This window comes from Channa argus, chromosome 12 (genome assembly GCF_033026475.1).
Source record: "Channa argus isolate prfri chromosome 12, Channa argus male v1.0, whole genome shotgun sequence".
NCBI classification, from domain to species: domain Eukaryota; kingdom Metazoa; phylum Chordata; class Actinopteri; order Anabantiformes; family Channidae; genus Channa; species Channa argus.
Genome location: NC_090208.1, coordinates 2,233,429 through 2,253,458, shown reverse-complemented (window position 1 = coordinate 2,253,458; position 20,030 = coordinate 2,233,429). Strand labels below are relative to the sequence as shown.

General features: G+C 41.3%; 1 protein-coding gene across 1 annotated transcript in view; it reads left to right on the top strand.

Moving 5' to 3' along the window:
• The window catches only part of LOC137136989 (muscle M-line assembly protein unc-89-like), a 296,309-nt gene extending 279,685 nt beyond the window's left edge, over positions 1–16,624 (top strand). Inside the window, exons 8-10 of the mRNA XM_067522828.1 lie at positions 11,886–12,212; positions 15,120–15,440; positions 15,517–16,624. Of these exons, the coding sequence (XP_067378929.1) occupies positions 11,886–12,212; positions 15,120–15,440; positions 15,517–15,608 (740 nt within the window). The 3' untranslated portion in view covers positions 15,609–16,624. The remainder of the gene's footprint in view (positions 1–11,885; positions 12,213–15,119; positions 15,441–15,516) is intronic.
• The last annotated feature ends 3,406 nt before the right edge of the window (positions 16,625–20,030 follow it).

Genomic DNA, 20,030 nt, shown 5'->3' with positions numbered 1-20,030 from the left:
TTATCCTGTAATAACCATTCACAAAGTAATACACAGTGACTTTCTACATGTTCCTAAACACTACATCACTCTTTGGATGCAGTACTGACTTTACTGAGCAGATGTGGATGTTTTGTGTTCTGCTTCACTTCTTTTCTGTTAGGAGTTAACACCAGAACCAGTTCTTTATTGATTTTGAGACTCAGAGACAGGAGTCTAACCCATCTGCTGGAGAGTCCACAGTGGTCCTGCAGCACCACCAGGTAAGGACCTAAAGAAGGTCAGTGGAAGCAAAGCAGCTGGTCCAGATAAAGTACTTGGCTGGGTGCTGTAGCAGGGTGCAGCCAGCTCCCAGATGAAAATGTTCAACCTTTCATTCAAACAAATATAAGGAAACTCACTTTTGACCCTGAGCAGCACTGGTTTCATTCTCCAGATGTTCCTGCCGATTACATAGCAGACATATGTCCCTGTGTCTCTGACTGTGGGGCGTTTCAGGGTCAGACTGAGGTCTCCAGTCTTCAGCAGGTCTTCTTTCATCTTTGTTCGGTCTCTGTAGATCTGGTCCTGTTCTCCAGGCTGTTCAGAGTTGTTCTCATATTTGTGGACAGTCCTGTAGTTACTGTCCCTCCACTCCACTCTAGCGTCCTCAGGCCGTTCACCAATGGTCCTGAAGGGCAGCTGGACAGACTCCACTCCCTCCTCCACCTCCACCTGACAATCTGAGAGGACAACAAAGCATAACATCAGCTGCACAGACAGCAGCAGCAGTTTAGAGGACACAGTTGTAGAGAAAGCTGAAGGACAGAACCAGATCAGAGCAGAAGGTAACAGGGGACAGAAATCTAGAAACTAAAAGTAGCTTTTGATCAGAGTCTTGATGCTGTTAGGATGTTTTGTCCATGTGCTGCTTCACAGTAATGTCTCATCTCACACAATCATCTGTGACTGTGTCTCTGTGCAAAGATGGAGCCAATCATTGATCCAGTGATGGATCAACAGATGAGGATCAGAGTCAGTACAGGAAGTGGAAGAAGAGAAATTCCCTCATGTGATGGTGACAGAACTTGTAAAGTTGTCTGGGGATTTCTTCTCTTTCACTTCTTCTCCAAACTTCAACTGGACTTTCATCAACTGTTCTTTCCTGTTTTTCTTCTGCAGGAACAAAAACTCAGTCGACTATCAGCCGTGTTTTCTTCACATTCTTCAACACAACTGGAAGATTTTCACTGATACAAACTATTAAAGCTGCTTTTCTTTCTGCTTTCAGCTTCTTCCTGATCAATACTGTCACACAGAGTATAGTCCTACACACTTATGACTCCATCCTGCTCCTTTTATTAGCAGTCAGCTCATCAATGCCAGTGACCTGGTTACTTTGGCAGCAGTACATGACCATGTCCTGACACTGCCTCTTCATATTTTTCCACTTCCCATAATGATTCTTTTTAGATGTTTTCTGTTCCTGAGTGTTACCAGTGGTGTGTGACTGCCTGTCAGACATTATGTCCAACATTTAGGAGCCAACAAAAAGTAGGAAAGTAGCTCTGATTCCTGATGGTTAATGTCACACACTTGTCAAACACCTCCAGTATTTTGATTTCAAATTCAGGTTGGTGGTGAACAGAACACAGAACTTAATAAACACAAAATATATGTTGCACATTCAGCTGGTACAAATGTTCTTTTATCATTAGAAGTAACAAAAATGGATAAAATAATGAAAATGATTATAGTGCAAAAGTTTGAATCCCCCTTTATAAATTAAGATTTCAGATTTTACTGTGATCATGAATGAGTTTAGGTCTTTAAACTGTGATGATCACATTAACTGCTTTTTTCTTTATGTAACATCAGCATCTTGAGATACTTAATCAATATTAAATGTGTGTATGAAACACAGGGGCTTCAACAACCATTGTGGGTTAACTGTTAATTAAAAAGCAAAGAACAAACATTAAAGGAAAAGAAGAAGACAGCAATATATGTGAACCCCAGCCCAGCAACCACACCCACAGCTGGAGGCCCCATCATATCCAGTAATACTGGAATAAACTGTCAGTGCTTTGCTGTACAACAGGTAGTAAAACTGCTCAGCTTGTTCATCCAAACCACCAGCAGACAAATCTCAACACTCCGCACATCTTCAAATAGCTTCACTGTAACGTTTAATGTTTTCTGGCTGCTTTGAACAACTATCACATTTAATCAGAGGAAGATATTTGTCCTTTGTGCCTCTAGAACCAGGATGCTGGTTTTCAGTGTTTTAAGCAGAAAACATTTACACAGTTGTAACGTCTGTGATGTGATTCTGAAACCGAAAACATAAAAACTAGTTAAACAAGTTGTGGTCTCCTCCCCACAGACTGAGCATGTTGCTCTGTTGTACTTGGCCTCAGAGGACAGAGAAAGACAAAGGACAGAGCTGTGTTCTAAAAGTTTAACTATCTGTTGGATTTCAACAGATATGAAGATGTGATTCAGAGTCAGAAACATGGTTATCAACACTTCACCATTCACACACAGGAATCAGAAACTTGTTAAGCACATAAACTTTTAATTATTCCATCTTCTGTTCCCTAAGTTTTAAAAGAGGCTGAGTATTTTAGTACTACAGTACAGTAACCTTCAGTATGATTCTGAGGCCCTTAGTAAAAATGTGCTCAGGTGTATTAACCAGGCCTGCAGCCTTGCAGGTGTTAATTCTCTGCTGAGGTCAGATATCACACTGATGAGGGAGGAAGTTTTCCTTTGTACCAAGTGACAGGTTGGCTCAGCTTGTACTGACGGCTGCTTTGTCATCGTATTTGTAAAGCAGCATCTCGAGCAACAAGCAACAAGCAAACTTGTCTCTGAGACACTGATTTCTTGAAGCACAAAGCAAATCAGTTAATTCATGAAATGAATCCAACTTTGTAGATGAAGGAACAAGTAACTTTCTATTAACTTTGGTTCAACGTGTGGTGCATCATATTACTACCACTATCACATGCAGAGAGAAAAAGAATTAAGTTCAAAAGAGTTTGTTCTAAAAGAAACTGAAATAGGATTTTAATAATGTGAATCTGCTGTGATCATTGATTTTGTATTTCTGTAATTATTGGACTCGTGTTTGTCACCATCTTGTGGAGTAAAATAATATGTGCACGTTTCCATCCAGCCTGTGAATCAAATGCACCTGATGAACCAGAATAATCCATTTAGTTTCAGTCCCATAGTGTGAGACCACTGCTCTCTCTCAGACCAGATGAATATGTGGAGCTCAGTTTTAATAATGAGTCCAATAAGGGAACAAGAGCTCATTTAGACTTGATGAATGAACAATGAATTACACAGAGATCCTGTTTCTGGTGGGTTTACTGTTGGATTACACTAACTGCTCTTTGACTTTTCTTGGAGCTGCTCTAAGATTAGTAGCACTTGTCCCCTAGTTTAGGAAGAAGCTGATTTAAGCTGATTTAATAAAAGCAGAGTTGGGCGTCTAAAGTTAGGAAACATCCCATATGAAGACATAATTAGGAAGAAAACATGTTTTCTCTTCACACCCAGATTCTACCCTTAAAAACAACTTGTGCTTTTCACAGGTTTGATAGCAAACATAACGTAACTCTAACAGATATTTCCAAGTTTGAAAAACACCTGGGGATTAAAATTATAGTGTTCCATCATAATCACAGTACAAAATTAGACTTATTCCAGACAATTGATGCCCCTCACCCCCAGACAGTGTGGCTCTATTTACATGGTGACCACTACCATTTGATATTGAATCAGAGGCTTTTCTGGTTCATCCTATATTTCTAATTATTGTTACACACCATATGTGTGTGTGACCGTTCTGGTGCTACTGTGCACAGACTGTAAGTGCATCTGTAAATCTACTCAGTGCCATCAAAGACACAAACAACATGACCCCACACACAACACAGTCCCGTGTGACAGAGTGTGGGAAGCTGTACACCTATAGTAAGAGTGGGGGTCATGTTTGTCAGCCTGCTAAATGTTTGCACTGTCAGGAAAAGCTTAGTGGAGACGACCCACATAGCTGCTTCATACAGCCTATTAAAAAAAGAAGACTCAGAGAACCTACATCTTTGATGACTCTGAAACTAGAATTCACGATGGGAGACACGAGGCTAACTTTGTGTGTGCTATGGATTATGAGGGGAATAAATGTTTGCTACTGGTCTTGAGTGTGTAAAGATTTTTTTCTCAGGTTATCTTTAGGGATTTTGATTCCGTCAATAATTATTTTGGATTTGTGAAATGCACTGTTCTCCCACCACGTGGCTTGTACCACCTGGTCCTTCCCTACAGAGCCCACAAGAAGCTGATGTTTCCTCTTTGTAGGACGTGTGCAGATGCCCTGAATCAGACTAGCAGGTGTTGTCACGGAGACAGTGAGAGACAGTTGTCAGGGGTGTGGGTGTCATTTGAGTTTCAAAAGGCTGATACGTAGTGATGAGCATTGATGAGGTTTGACACTTTCCACAGCAGACAGACAACCTGTTTAGGGAATATGACATGTGAATGACGACACAGCGAGACAAAAATACATTGATGACTATTATGAAAAAGATGGTATAAGACCCGATGAATATCAACGTGAACAAAGCTGTTTGAAGCTGTAATAAACTGCTCCTTAACTCCCTCTGGGGTCGGTTTAGCATGAGAAGTGATTTGGCCAATTATGAATTAACATTCGAACAATCTCAATTCACACAGCTAATGTTCAGCCACCACTATGATGTGCGTCAGTTTTGCTTCATCTCAGAACATGTGGCACTGGTTCAATGGCATCATGCTGACAAACGAGCTTCTAAAACTAATGATGTCAATGTCTTCATAGGAGCCGTGACGACAGCACACGCGAGACTCATGTTATATGATGTTATGGACAAATTGTGACACTGACAGCGTAGTTTTTACCTCTAAAAACGGAGACTGGATCCCACCACTGGGTTGGTACCTGGGTGATCTAACCGATGAGATTAATGATGGTGATGTGTGTGAGCTGCCTGAGGAAAACACTCTGAAACAGTGTTCAGAATAAAAAGGCCTTTACTCTAAAAAATTCGACACTTTCCCGTCGTGCAGGTTGTTGACACTAAGTGGACAGTGCTGCCTGATTATTCAACCCTCCCTTATGGCTACTGATCAGCCAGAAACATTCGATCCCAGGTTGGAACATCTGTTTAGTATGGTGGTGAGCGGCCCTTCAAACTGTGGAAAGACTTTCTTTGCGTTATTGAAAATGCTTCACGCCTCATTTCAGAGGATATAGATAATGTTGTGTACATATATTCGCGCTGACAGCTTCTTTATAACCAGCTGTTGAGAATAAGAGAACTGACAGACTCTTTATGTGACGATGTGTTTCTCCCCACACACCAGAAATATTACTAATTATAGATGATTTAATGAACGATGCCAGCAACAATGTAGAAGTACAAAATGTTTTCACTAAATATGTTCATCATAGAAATCTTAGCTGTTTGTACCTGGTTCAGAATCTTTTTATTCAGGGTAAATCAAGTAGAACCATCAGTTTAAACACAAACTATTTAGTGTTATTTAAATTCCCACGTGACAAACACAGAATCATGTTATTGGCTGGACAAATGTTCCTGGTAATAGCAGATTTCTCCTGGACACTTTTAACGATGCTACAAGTCCTGCTTACGGGAATCTGTTCATAGACTTTAAAGCTAAGACCCCTGATCATCTGAGACTCAGAACAGACTTACTTTCTGACCGAGCGCATGGCTCATGACTGACAGGTGTCATACACACACACACAGACACACACTTGGTGAAATGTAAAGATTCAGCTACTTCAGTTATCAGCACTATATTGTTTATATTAATGAATCTTTTATGCACAAGTTATTATAGACATTAGGTAACAATGTTGCACTTATGGGAGACTGTGATGACAATAAATACATGAAGTATTTGTGAATCCATGTTTATTATGCACAGTATCTGCCTATAGTCTAGATTTTTGTGACCTAGTGAGAACTTGATAAGTGTCACAGTGTGTGACGCCTGTGCAAACAGAGGAGACGAGCAGGAAGCTGTCAAACTGTCTCTGTACTGTGACGAGTGCAGAAACACACTGAAACACTACCCAACTTGTTGTATTGTAAGAACTAATTTCTCTAAAAAATGTGTTTAAGAATAGGACGAGAAAGATTCTGAGAAATTGGACTGTGGCTACTGGGTGTGGATAGATCTGAGCTGCTTTTTTAAAAACAGGTTTAATAAGTAAAGAGAGCTGTAGGGAAAACACCCATTTGCACAGAGTGGTTGAGAATAATTAAAACCTCATCAGACAATGAAGGAAAAATGAATAAAAATGTTTTGAAAAGCAGAGGAGGGAATTGGGTTAAAAGCATAGATGGCAGACCACCAGATTTAGGACCTTCTATGTGTTTATTCATGTTTAAAATGTTCTCCATCATGTTAAAAAGCTGTTGTTCTAAATGACACTTTTGATCTGGATCATGGTCCTGTATGAATCATCAGCTGCTGCTTTATGTCATGAAGTGGAAAAACAAGGTGAAATGTGACTTTTGATGGAGCTTTACAAACAGCTACACTTAGTGTGTGTGTGTGTGTGTGTGTGTGTGTGTGTGTGTGTGTGTGTTTGTGTGTGTCTATTTAACCAGTGTCACCTCTACTCTACAGTGTGTTTGTATAAAGCCGGTTCACCTGAAGCATGATTGTGTAATTAAACTCCTCCCTTCAGCTAAAAGTGAAACTAAAGTTTTCACTGAGTGTCAGTAGATTAGAACCATTGTGAACCTGCAGTTAGTTTAGGAAGAAGCTGATTTAAGGAGGATTTGTTGCAGTTTTAGCAGGAAGATGAAGATGTTTGTGGAGTTTGTGATCTTCATACACGGTAAGAGAAACTTCCTTTGTCCCACACAACTGACTTTAGTGGACTGTCTGCAGTCATCTGGAATGGAAGCACAGCCTTTGTCATCTGAAGTAACTGCAGCTCTGTGGCTGCTGATGAAGCTTCAGAAAAGAAACATACATATATCTGATCTGTGGGAAGCAACAACTGTTTTTGAAGCAGAAATGGGACAAGCTGCTGGAAACATCCAGAAAATGGGGAAAGTAGATGATCTATTGAAGAATGAAGGTCAGGGACATTGATCAGAGGGGACACAGAGAACCAGTCTGTCAGGTTTGGTATTTAGGGTGGAACCAAGTGCGACAAGGCGAGAGGGGTTTGGTGAGAAGATAAGTTTTAGGCACACACACATTACAGGACTAAACAGGGGTTGAGCTGAAGAACCAGAAGGAAAAGTAAACATGGACTAAACAGATGAGGCAAAAACTAAAACTGAGTCACAGACACTATATATATATATATATATATAAATATATATATATATATATACATGTATATACACAAATATATATATATATATATATATATATAGTTGCGGTATAGTAGATATAGTGCAGTCTGGCAATACTGCAACATGTCATTTTCCCAAATTTGTAGATTTCCCAAACAATTTTATTATTTTTTTTTCCTCTTATCCCCATGTTCATTAAAACAATCAGAGAAACCTCAGTCCAAGGAGACTTTCTTCTTCTTCGTCCCAGTTTAGTTTTGAGTACATCAGTCATAACAACACAATGTCTCCTGTCTCAATTGGGCATCAACTCAATGAAATCAATCATCACATGGTCAGATGGTTTATCAGATGGAGGATTTGCTCCCTGTGGTTTTAGTAATGTCACACAGATAAAACAAGATGGACAATATTTCTATGCATATGATACACAGCCCTTGTTAAACCATTGTTGCTGTAATAAATCAACATTCCCCCTTTGGACACATGGTTTAATCTGTGTGTCAACTTTAGCAGTGTTTAGGAAAACTTTTGGAACTTTTGCAATTTACACTTTTCATTACATTTCTTACTCAGAGATAGAAAATTTTTGCACAGCAGTGAGTGATGATAAAATGTCTGAGACTGTTCAACATCTGTCTGTGTGTTTGAGATACTCCGTGTTGGGCAGCTTCCTTAGCTACAGCATCCACTTGCATGTTTTCTGCACTTTTAGCTAAAAACACAAAGAATTAAAGACATTTACATTCAGTTTTTGAGTGAATACATTTGTACATTATTTTACATGTACACACATATTAAATGTAGATATTTACAAATCCCAGCACAGACACACAGACTGACACACATGTGGACAAATAATGAAGCTGCTATATTAACATATTCATATTCATATATTATTATGTCTTTGAGGTTTTTACTTTGACCATTGATCCTCAAAGTTCCACCTGCTGATTCAGCAGGAAATATAACCCATAACTTTTATACAATGAACAAACATACACATTCATGTGTTAATGTGAAATACAAAGTGTGATATGTTATTTAAAAATCCCACTGAAAACCTTCAACCAGTGAGAACCAGGATCCTGAGTTGGTTCTGGTGTTTGTCAGTGTTGTTGATGTTAAACTGTGGTGATGTGGTTTCAAAGCAGCCTGATCAGCTGCAGCGTCCAATCACAAACAGGACCAGGTTGGTTTCTGACTCACCTGAGGACGGACGAGTATTGAGACATGAAATAAGGTGCTGAGATGGACCCTCTCTATCTGTGTGTCCTCACAGTTTCCCAGCATGTCTCAGCTGTGGACATGTATGAAGGGGACCAGTTTGTCCTGATGCACTGTCAGTTTCCAGCTTTTGAACTGGTCGACGCCACAGTGATGTGGAGCCGCTCTGATCTCAGTCCTTCAACCGTCCACCAGCGTCAGCAGGAAGGTGATGAACTTAAAAACCAGAACCAGCTTTACAGCGGCCGAACATCGATGATGCCTGATGCTCTGGAAACTGGAGACCTCAGTCTGAATCTGACAGAACTGCAACTGTCTGACAGTGGAACCTACACCTGCTCTGTCAGAGGGTTTGGATTTCAACAGAGAGTGACAGACGTACAGCTGCAGGTCAAAGGTCAGTGACAGGTCAGAAGTCAAAGTTGTAGATACAGGTCAGGGGTCAGAGGTCATGTTGTTGATCATGTTCTCCACAGAACGATTTCCATCCTGGGCCAAAGTTCTCCTGGTTCTCCTGGTTCTTCTGATTGTTGCTGGGGGTCTTTTAGTACATTTCGGTCAGTATTTCATGTCAGGTATGTCTCTACTACTACATTACCCATAATGCTGATGGTTCACATCTTTACTCTTGTTGCTCCTTGACTGTTGAGACAGACTGAGAGTGAGGAACAAATCACAACCAAACTGAGAATCAGTCACAATAAGTAGTTCCTGAGTGTCTTTATGGGACAGTGAGGTCCTGTTACCATCAGAGATGCTGCTGCTGTCTGTCCACATGATGCTGTGCTTTGTTGTCCTCTCAGTCTACCAGGTGGAGGTGGATTCAGGGGTGGAGTCTGTCCATCTGCCCTGCAAAACCACAGTCCGTCTGCCTGTAGACGCCAAAGTGCAGTGGAAGAATGATACTGACAATGAGCTCCACATGTATCAGAACGGCTCTGACCATTTTGAAGAACAGTACTATCATTACAAAGGTCGAACAACAATAAAGAGAAACCTGCTGAAAACTGGAGACCTAAGTCTCATCCTGAAATACCCCACAAACAGAGACAAAGGAGCCTGCAGCTGCACCGTCTACAGCAGAGAGGGAAACATCCTGATGAAGAAAGTAGTGATTCTGCAAGTCAAAGGTCAGTTAAAATCTTTAAGAACTGTTTCCAGTCTTTCAGTCGTCTGTTAAAGTATTTGGTTGTTTTGTTTCCTTCATGCTCCAAACACAGTTTATCATTTAATGTTCAAGTCCACTACATCATGTAAACCACTGTCTGTTAAATTACACTAGCATGTATGTTGGGTTGGTGGCTGCAGCTTCTGTGACATCAGCCGTTTGACTCTTATAAACCACAACTGACCTACGCTTCGTGTGGTCCTGGTCTGGTCACGTCATAGACAGAGTAAACCATGGTGGAGAAGCAGGATGAAGGAGAACTGGCAGCTGACCACAGTGAAGGGAACATGGATGTATTCAGAGAACTGGATACACTTCAGACAAGTTTATCTAGTGGACATGCATGATGATGCAACAAAAAATTTCCATCAGCCTTAAAAAGCTTTTTCTACATTGATTTTGAGGATAAAAGACACAAGTGTGAAAATGTTGACAGAAGCATCCAACTACAAAAAAGATACATTTTCCTTTTTCACTGCACTTCCAACAGATCCTGGATCAACATGCTCTGTCTCTACTGTAGCCAGTCCTGGTCAAATCAGCAGCTTCAGGATCCACTGATCCTCTGCACTGAGATAAAGATCACATTCACTGAAAACAAGTGTCCTGGTTCATTTCTAAAGCTCTCATTGGACTAGATTTACCATGGGACTAGCTTCAGGGTTACTATGGCAACAGACAACATATCAGCTGTAGGGACAGAACAGGAAAATGACCTTTGAGAACATCTGTATCAAAGCAAAGTTTTCTACCAAATCTCAGCTGATATCAGTGGTGTTAGGTGTGAAGTCCAGCACTGATCCTGTTCTTCTAACCTCTGACACCAACTGAGACAGTGGACAGGATTTGGAACAAAGCTGTTGTGTTTTATTTGTAGGATCTGAGGTGAGACTGGGTTGGACTGAATATAACATGTGATTCCAAATAAATCATTATATGTCTCAAAGTGCCACCTGAGAAAACAACTGGAGGTTTGGACACTTTAACCCCCTGTGTCCAATAGAAGACAGTGAGAAATGAGGCCTGTTATTCTCTAAAAGCTTAGTCCATATTTGTCTTCATGTCTTAAAGTGTCCCTGTGGTGGAGCTGAAGGAACATGGTGAAATAGATCCAGTTGAAGACATTAGACACAATCTTCAGTTTCACTACATTTGAGCTGCCAGTTAGAGACAAAGGGAAAGACGTCCATCTTTGTTTAGGTCCTGACACTGGTTCAGTTCCAGCTCCTCAGAGTCATGTCCACATTGTCAGAAGGTCTGAAGCAGAGGAGGCTTTTTCTTCTTTCAGATGTTAACATCACTGATGATTTGGAGACATTGATTTTCTGTCCACATGATGAATTCTCACAGTAGGACATCCTCGTCTCTTCCATCTAAAGACACCTTGGTATTGTCCCAGCAGGCAGACTAATCCAACCTCCAGCCTCTTTGTCAGAGTCTCACACAGCATTTTCTGATCAGACTCCTGTTGTCACACTGTGTATTAGTTTGACCAGGCTTTGGCAGGAACATGATCAGGAAGTTCTCAGTGAATTCAGAAGGCAGCGGCTCTCATATGAGTCCTGATCCATGTCCAAAAGAGGACGTGTTGTCAGCTGACAGACAGTGTGGTCCTGCTGCAGCAGCAGCATTTAAAGCCTCTATGGTCTCTGATATTTCAGAGGGATTTAGTTTGAAAGATTTCAGTCGTCTGAGATCTTACAAAGATCAGGCTGATTTAGAAATGATTAGAGTGATCAGATTGATCCAGATTCTCCTAGAAATGTCTGAAAGCTTTGTTTCATTTCATATCTATCAATCTGCTCCCAGATCCTCCATCAAATCTGATCCTGTCAACATTTAGTTTGTAACTTTCACTGATAGGAAACAAACATGTGTTTGACTTCATATCATTTACTGAGTGTTAGTGAAGTCAGATGATGGGACAGTGATTCTCTGTCAGAGACAGGAAATAAAGTTTTAACAACCAAACTGAGGGACTGAAGACAAAGACAACACTATCTCTGTTACATGGAGACATGGAGACATTTCAGACTGGAACCAATCAAACATGTTTTCACTTCATCCACTCAAAGAAAATGTGTCAGAGCTGCTGCTGCTGTCTGTCCACATGATGTTGAGCTTTGTTGTCCTCTCAGTCCAACAGGTGGAGGTGGATTCAGGGGTGGAGTCTGTCCAGCTGCCCTGTAAAACCACAGTTCACCTGCCTGAAGACGTCACAGTGGAGTGGAGGGACAGTAACTGCAGGAAGGTCCATGTGTATCAGAACGGCTCTGACCAGCCTGAAGAACAAGACCAGTTTTACAGAGGACGAACAGAGATGAAAAGAAACCTGCTAAAAACTGGAGACCTCAGTCTGACCCTGAAATACCCCACAGACTTGGACAAAATGACCTTCACCTGCACCGTCTACAGCAGGGAGGGAAACATCCTGATGAAGAAAGATGTGAAGCTCCAGGTCAAAGGTCAGTTTAAAGTCTTTATGCTAAGCTAACTGTTGTTAATCTTTATACTAAGAGAAACTGCAGTATTACTGTTAGTATGTTTCTATGAATGTATTTCACTTTATTTAATCTTCTCTAATCTCAAATCAAGACACTTGTCTCTGCTCAGTGTGAATGTGTCTGCTCTGCTGTCAGACTGGTCAATGAGTCTGTGTCCCAGAAAGCGTCCACAACACCTGTCCACAGATTCCACAACACCTGTCCGCACTAATGCCAGCTATTACACAAGTCATCAACACATCTCTCAAAACAGGGACCTTTCCAACCTCATTAAAGCAGGCATTGATTACCCCACTGCTCAAGAAGCCTTCTCTTGATCCCTTTGTAGTGGAGAAATACAGACCTGTCTCCCTCCTTCCTTTTCTGGCCAAGACTATGGAACGAGCAGTCTTCAAACAACTCTCAGACTTCCTTTCCAAGAACAACCTCCTCGATGTCAACCAGTCTGGCTTCAAGAGGGGTCACTCCACAGAAACAACACTCCTGACTGTTGTGGAATATCTTCGAGCTGCAAAAGCCACAGGTCAATCATCTGTCTTAATTCTACTTGATCTATCATCAGCCTTTGACACTGTGAACCATCAGATACTCTTGTCCACACTCTCTGACTTGGGCATCTCTGGATCAGTTCTAAACTGGCTTCAGTCTTACCTATCGGGACAAACCTTCAAGGTGTCCTGGAGGGGGCATCTTTCTCACTCTCATAGCCTCTCTACCGGTGTGCAGCAGGGCTCAGTTCTTGGTCCTCTGCTCTTTTCTATCTATACTTCATCCCTAGGTGCCATCATTCACTCACATGGTCTTTCCTATCACTGCTACGCTGATGACACACAGCTATTCCTGTCCTTTCCACCGGACGACTCCACTGTCTCATCGCGCATTTCTGCCTGTCTCTCAGACATCTCAGCCTGGATGAGTGAGAGACACCTTCAACTCAACGTCTCCAAGACCGAAGTCCTTGTCTTCCCAGCCAGACCTTTGATGCAACACAACATCAGCATCAACATTGGATCTACAGTGATTGTCCCCACTAATTCGGCCAAAAATCTGGGGGTCATCATCGACGACCAACTGACAACGACCAACATCTCCTCAGTCTCTAGAGCAGCAGATTTGCTCTTTACAACATCAGGAAGATCAGACCCTGCATCACGGAATATACAACCCAACTCATTGTACAGGCGCTGGTCACATCTCGTCTTGATTACTGCAACGCTTTGTTGATGGGGTTACCGATATCCACAATCAAACCCTTGCAGATGATCCAAAATACGGCAGCTCGCCTAATTTTTAATCAGCCAAAAAAGACCCATGTCACACCACTTTTTAGATCTCTACACTGGCTTCCTGTAGCTGCTCGCATCCGGTTCAAAGCTCTGTCTCTTGCTTACAGGGTGGTTAACTCGACAGCTCCCGCCTACCTCAACTCACTCATTCAAGTTTACAATCCTTCTCGCCCGCTGCGGTCTGCCAACGAACAACGTCTGGTGGTCCCTGCACCGCATAGAAGACACCAAGCAAAACTGTTCAGTGCAATGATCCCACGATGGTGGAACGAGCTACCAAACTCTGCACGCTCAGCTGACTCTCTCCCAATATTCAAAAAACTGCTGAAAACTGAACTCTTCCGCATCTTCCTATGCACTTAAATCTCTAAAAAAAAAAAAAAAAAAAAAAACCCCTTTCTGCTCTCTTGCACTTGTATCTCGTGAACTGTGAACACTTTTCTGATAGGACTTTGCTTTGATGTTTTCTCCTTGACTTAGATTTTTGCTGCCTTGTACCTCACTTGTAAGTCGCTTTGGATAAAAGCGTCTGCTAAATGATGAAATGTAAATGTAAATGTAACAAATCTAACAAATCTATTCAAACCAGTTCCACACTGGAGCTTGAACTGCAACAATACAGGAAATAAAAACAGCTGCACATCAACATCTATTTCTGTTCTTTCCTGGATCAGAAACACATTTCATATCACAGTCCACAACAAACTAAGTCCAGTCACCAAATGATGATCAATGATCAGATAACTGACCATGGATGGATTATGAGACAATGGACAATGTCCTTGAGTCTTTCTTCATATAGGAGTCAGATCCACTCTGAATGTGGACAAAGACTCTTTGTGCTTGTTCTCTTGTCATTTTGGTTCTAGTCAGACTCCTTATGTCCTTTGTGGCTGTTTGATGCTCAGGTCCAGAGCTGCCTTTGAAGATGGTCCCACAGACCCACAGTGGACATGAATCAGGGACATGCAGGCTCTGGTTCCCACAAACACAGTCACTTATCACTGATTGGCTGAAATAAATCTTTTTGGTGGATGATACGAGCAGAGAGCTAAAGAGAATTCACTAAAGATCATTTCCTCAGATTTGTTGATTGTTCTGCTGAGACTGTTCTCTAACATGAGCCTAATAAATGTGTCCACAGGGGGCTTTAGAACCATGTCCAAACACTTTGGTTTAGAAAAGCAAACGTCAGCCTGAGAGAGAAACAGTTACTGACCTCAGTGAGCTCATAGTTACTGCAGCTCTGAAGGGACCTGAGTGAAAATCTACCAGTCAAAGCATTTCAGAAGAATTTATTAACATTTGATGTTTGGAGATGGAGGATGGAGTTGCTATGGTAACAGCTTCTAGCTGCTGTTGTTGATCCACACAGTTCTTGTTGCTGCAGAAGAAAAACAGAAAAGAAAAGTTGATCAAAGTCCAGTTGAAGTTTGGAGAAGAAGTGAAAGAGAAGAAATCCCCAGACAACTTTACAAGTTCTTTCACCATCACATGAGGGAATTTCTCTTCTTTCACTTCCTGTACTGACTCTGATCCTCATCTGTTCATCCAGTGATGTTGTGCTTTGTTGTCCTCTCAGACTGTAAGGTGGAGGTGGAGGAGGGAGTGGAGTCTGTCCAGCTGCCCTTCAGGACCATTGGTGACCTGCTTGAGGACGCTACAGTGTGGTGGAGGGACAGTATCAACAGGATGGTCCACAAATATGACAACTGTTTTGACCAGCCTGAAGAACAGGACGGCTTTTACAGAGGCCGAACAGAGATTAAAGAAGACCTGCTGAAAACTGGAGACTTCAGTCTGACCCTGAAACACCCCACAGTCAGAGACACAGGAACATATGTTTGCAGAATCTCTGGTAGGAACATCTGGAGAATGAAAACAGTGCTGCTCAAGGTCAAAAGTGAGTTTCCTTATATTTGTTTCTTTTTTGTTGTTGTTCTTGTTGTCTCTCTGACTGTCTTCTGTCTCCTCTGCAGAGAGAACTCAGGACAAAGATGAGACAGTGGACATTAGGAACAGAAGCAGCTCCACTGATCCAACTCCTCTGATGGCTGATCAATCCGTTTGACCAGTCTGTTGATCAATATTTGATTATTGATCTGATCTGACTTTGGATCAGAGACAAAATGGAAGTGAAGGAGCTGATGGATGAAGACACTTTGTCTTCTTGGTCACTCTGACTTTCACTGATGAAGACAGGAGGACACTCTTCTTCTTCTTGAGTCTGACTCCTCCTTGAGATGGTTGGTGAGCTGTGTGTTGTTGTTGGTCCTCCACAGATCCAGATCTACACTAGATCATATTTGTTATCATGGATCCAGGTCTGAAGGATAATGTCATTCACTGTTGCACATTGTGTTTAGAATGTTCCATCATTTATTAAAAAACATCCAGATAAAGTAGTTTTTGTGCAGTTGAACAGACTCAGAGCTGCTGTGGGTCATTTGGTGCCTTGAACACACTGACTTTACTCTGTTTTCTCTGGTTTGTAGCTTCCAACATTTGATTTTTTTATTGCTACTAAACTACATGATCAGTTAATGAATAAAAGAAATGAAATGAATGTAATTTTTGACAGAAATCAGATTTTGAATCCTTGAATTTATAAATGAATTAAAATGAACAAGATGTGAGGATTTCAGATGTCTGCAGAAACTTATGAGGCAAATGTGGAACAAATCTGGACTGGACTCAACAGAAATGTTTTAAAAGTGGGATGTGAAGATCCTACTAACAACATCTGCACAGATGTTTTAGCTATGTCAGTCTCAGTATGTGACATATCAATAAGGAAAATGGATTCTTGTGTTTCTTTTCTCTCTTTACAAACTTTTTTGAAAACTGATGTAGATTATTTAGTTTGCGCCCCCTGCTGGAACCAGCTGCCTCCATCAGTTTTTAGGTCAGACTGAGGTTACACTCTGAGATCTAAACATAGATCTTATATGTCATAGGTTTGATTTCATCCACTGCTGCCAGTTTGTATGAAGGATGAGGATGAACTCACTGATGGTTTTAAGCAGTAGCAGCAAAATTATTCTTAAGGTGACTTTTCATGTGACTTCTCTCAATGCAGAACAATAAAACAACAAAGTCTTCTTCATGTGAGCTTGTGTGTTGCACAGATTCTGTTTTCTGCTCTGTGGTAGGACAGGAAGAGGTGTGATGCAGAGAAGCTGCTCCTCAGTCTTTGGAGCTTCATCCCTACAACATGCTGTGCTGCCATCACCACCCGGTGCAGATGTTTCTGAGCAGCTGGTGAACCAGACAGTGGCACAGTTTGTGAAGATGCTCTCCATGCTGCCAGAGGTGCTCTGTGCCAGCAGGAAGAGCAGGTAACTGCTCAGTAAAGTTAAACTATGTACAGCACTGAAGGTGTGCAAAGCAGTCCCAGACCTCCTTAAGAGGACCCCGACTGTCCCTCCAGAGCAATTTACAACAAAGTCATCTCAGGGCACTTTACATAATAAAGTCCAGACTACACAAGTATGTAGAAGCAACCCAACAATTCCCCCTTGAACAAGCCATAGGCAACAGTGGAGAGGAAAAACTCCCTTTAATGGAAGAAACCTCCAGAACCAGGCTCAGGGTGGACGACCATCTGCCTTGACCGGTTGGGGTGAGTGGAAAGTGAAGAGAGAAAAGAAAAGAGCAACAAAAAGCAACAACAACATTATACAGGTTGGTAGGACACAAAATTAATAACATGTAGTGGTGACAAATAAATGTATAGTGAAAAAGAGGAGAGGAGCTCATTGCACTTGCAGGAGTCTCCCAACACTCTAAACCTACAGCATCTTAAGTAGGAGCTAGTTCAGGTTGACTGAGCATCACTCCTGTTACACTTCCTCCCTTTGGACTTTTATTTTGTAGCCCTATTCCCCACTTCCTGTTCCTAGTCCTGTTTTTTAGCTTTACCCTTCATTATCCCTCTTTATTGTTTGCTCCATATTTTTGTTGCATACATCTTTTAGTTCATTGTTTGCATTTAAACCTAGTTGCTTCTGTATTGTGTATTTTATTTCCCGATTTACTCTGCAGATTGATGTTCAGTGCTGCTAGTTCTTTGTGTTTATACATGTACATTAGTGTTTTAGGTTCTTCAGTTAAGATGGTGTCCCAGCGTTGATGTTTGCACCCACTCTCTGGTTTGGTAGTTTGTGCTTCTTGTTCATGTCTTATTTTGTTAGGTGTGTTTCTGTTTATTAGTTCCCTTAGTCTTTTCCCGTGTGTTCATTCTGGTTTAGTAGTTTGTTTTCTCATCTGTGTCTTATTTTGTTAGTTGTGCTTTATGCTCATTTTGTCCCCTTAGTTTTTAGTGTTAGTTGGGTTTCTCGGTCAGTAATTTAGGTTTCGTTGAATGTATTTTAGTTTCTTATAATTTGTCTTGTTTTCATTCGGGTTTTGTGTTCAAGGTTGTTTCCCTGGGATCCGTGTTGCTCAGCATATTTCTATTGTCAGTTACGTTTTCCTCTGTATCCTCCCGTTAGGAGCGACTTTTAACCAATAAACGTGTTTATTAGTTCAGTCTCCTCACTTGGGTCCACCTGCACTAATTGTGAAAGCAGGTGGGAGGATGTTTGTGTGTCAGCACTAGTTTCTCAAAGTATTTTATGATTATGGCTGTTAGAGCCACTGGGCGAAAGTCGTTCACACACTTCACACGTGATTTTATTAGGCAGAGGAATGATGGTGGACGATTTTACAGATTTTGTACCAGCAGCTTGTTGGAATGAAAGGTTGAACATTTATGTAAACACCTCTGTGAGCTGGCTGCCCCCCTGCTACAGTACCCAGCCAAGTACTATATCTTAGGACCTCAGGCAGTGTGGTGTGGTCAGTGGATGGCAGATGGTTGGTTTTATCAGTCAGTGCCTTGATCCCATTCTACATGCTGTAGTAGCTGTTTCTGTCAAACTGTTCTTCAATTCGCTTTTTGTATTTAGACTTGTGGGGGAATAGATTAAATTTAGTCATATGGTTAGATAATTAGCAAACAGTCAACCAAGATGGGTTTATTGAAGAAGTCACACAAAGAAAACAGGTTGGGTCATCTTTAGAGGACTGCTTAAGATCACCGTAGGCACTTTGTTGTTACAAGGCTGAGAGGTTCTGTAAAAATGTGTGATTTGAGCTACTAATAATGTTGGCAAGACAACAGAAATGTCCATGTCAGCACAACCAAAACCTGAAGGCCCTTTTGAATATTTAATGATGGATTTTATCGAATTAACCCCATGTTCTGATTATAGATGTTGTTTAATGATAATAGACAGGTTTTTAAAGAGGATTGAATGTTTTCCCTGCAGAAATGCTTCTGCTGTCTCAGTAACAAAGACGTTACTTTGAGAGTTAATCCCAAGATGGGGACTCCCTTCAAAACTAAGTAGTGATAATGGTTCACATTTTGTAAATAATGTAATACACTGTCTTTCAGAAAGTCTTCAGGTAAATCTAAAAACACACTGTTGCCTACCATCCAGCCAGTGGAGGTGCAGTGGAAAGAGCAAATCAAACACTGAAAACAAAACTCATGTGACTAATACATCCTTCCTATAAAATAGGGTTGAGCCTAATACGAGTGGATGATGAGATGTTAAGATATTGTTGTGCACCAAACCATACTTTAAAGCTCATTTTCCCTGAGGTAAAAACTGCCCTTCCTGAGCCTGCAGTTGGGCAACTCTACCCCATCAAGCCAAAAGACTGGATTTTGGCACCAGCCCTGTTGGACGGGATAACACAGTATGTGTGTTGCTGACCACTCCACCCACAGTCCAGGTTGTTGAGAGGGATACCAGTGTAGATCTTTGTAGAAATGATGGCTCCAATAAAGCGGTGGCTGGGAGCTGAAAGGAGCTTTCCTGGATGTTCCTGACTGCAGCTTTCATCATCAGAATGATAGAAATGGTTGGCATCTACCAATCCACATCCACTGTTGCATCAAGGAACAGCAACAGAGAAGGAAGAGCCATACACTTTCTACCAACAGGAAAGACTGAGGAGTCAAATGAATGAAAAAGTGATAGTGACTTATCACCTGAAAAAGATGAACTCACAATGCCCGAAAGAAAGATGCAGAGGACAATTGTTTGAACAATCTGAATGGAAACCTTGGGAATTTGACATCGGTTTAGTTTTATCACAAAAATTCTGTTTATGCTAATAGTTGGTATTCTTACTAAAGTGGCACAAGACCAGGTTGTATGGACCACAGTCTAACATCCTGGTTATCCATGTTACGGTTAGTATAAGTACTTTAGCAAGGACCCAAGTAAGGAGACGGCAAGAGGAGGTATAAAGAAAAGGGTATTTATTTATAAAGAAACAGGAGGGTAAAGACTTACTGAACTAAAAGGTAACAAAACTACAACTAAACACATACAGGGTAATCGACAGCTATTCAAACAACGGGGTGCAAACATACAAGAATAACACAAGGCAGCAGGTACATTCAGACACCAGACTAGACCTTAACTAATTCTAATAC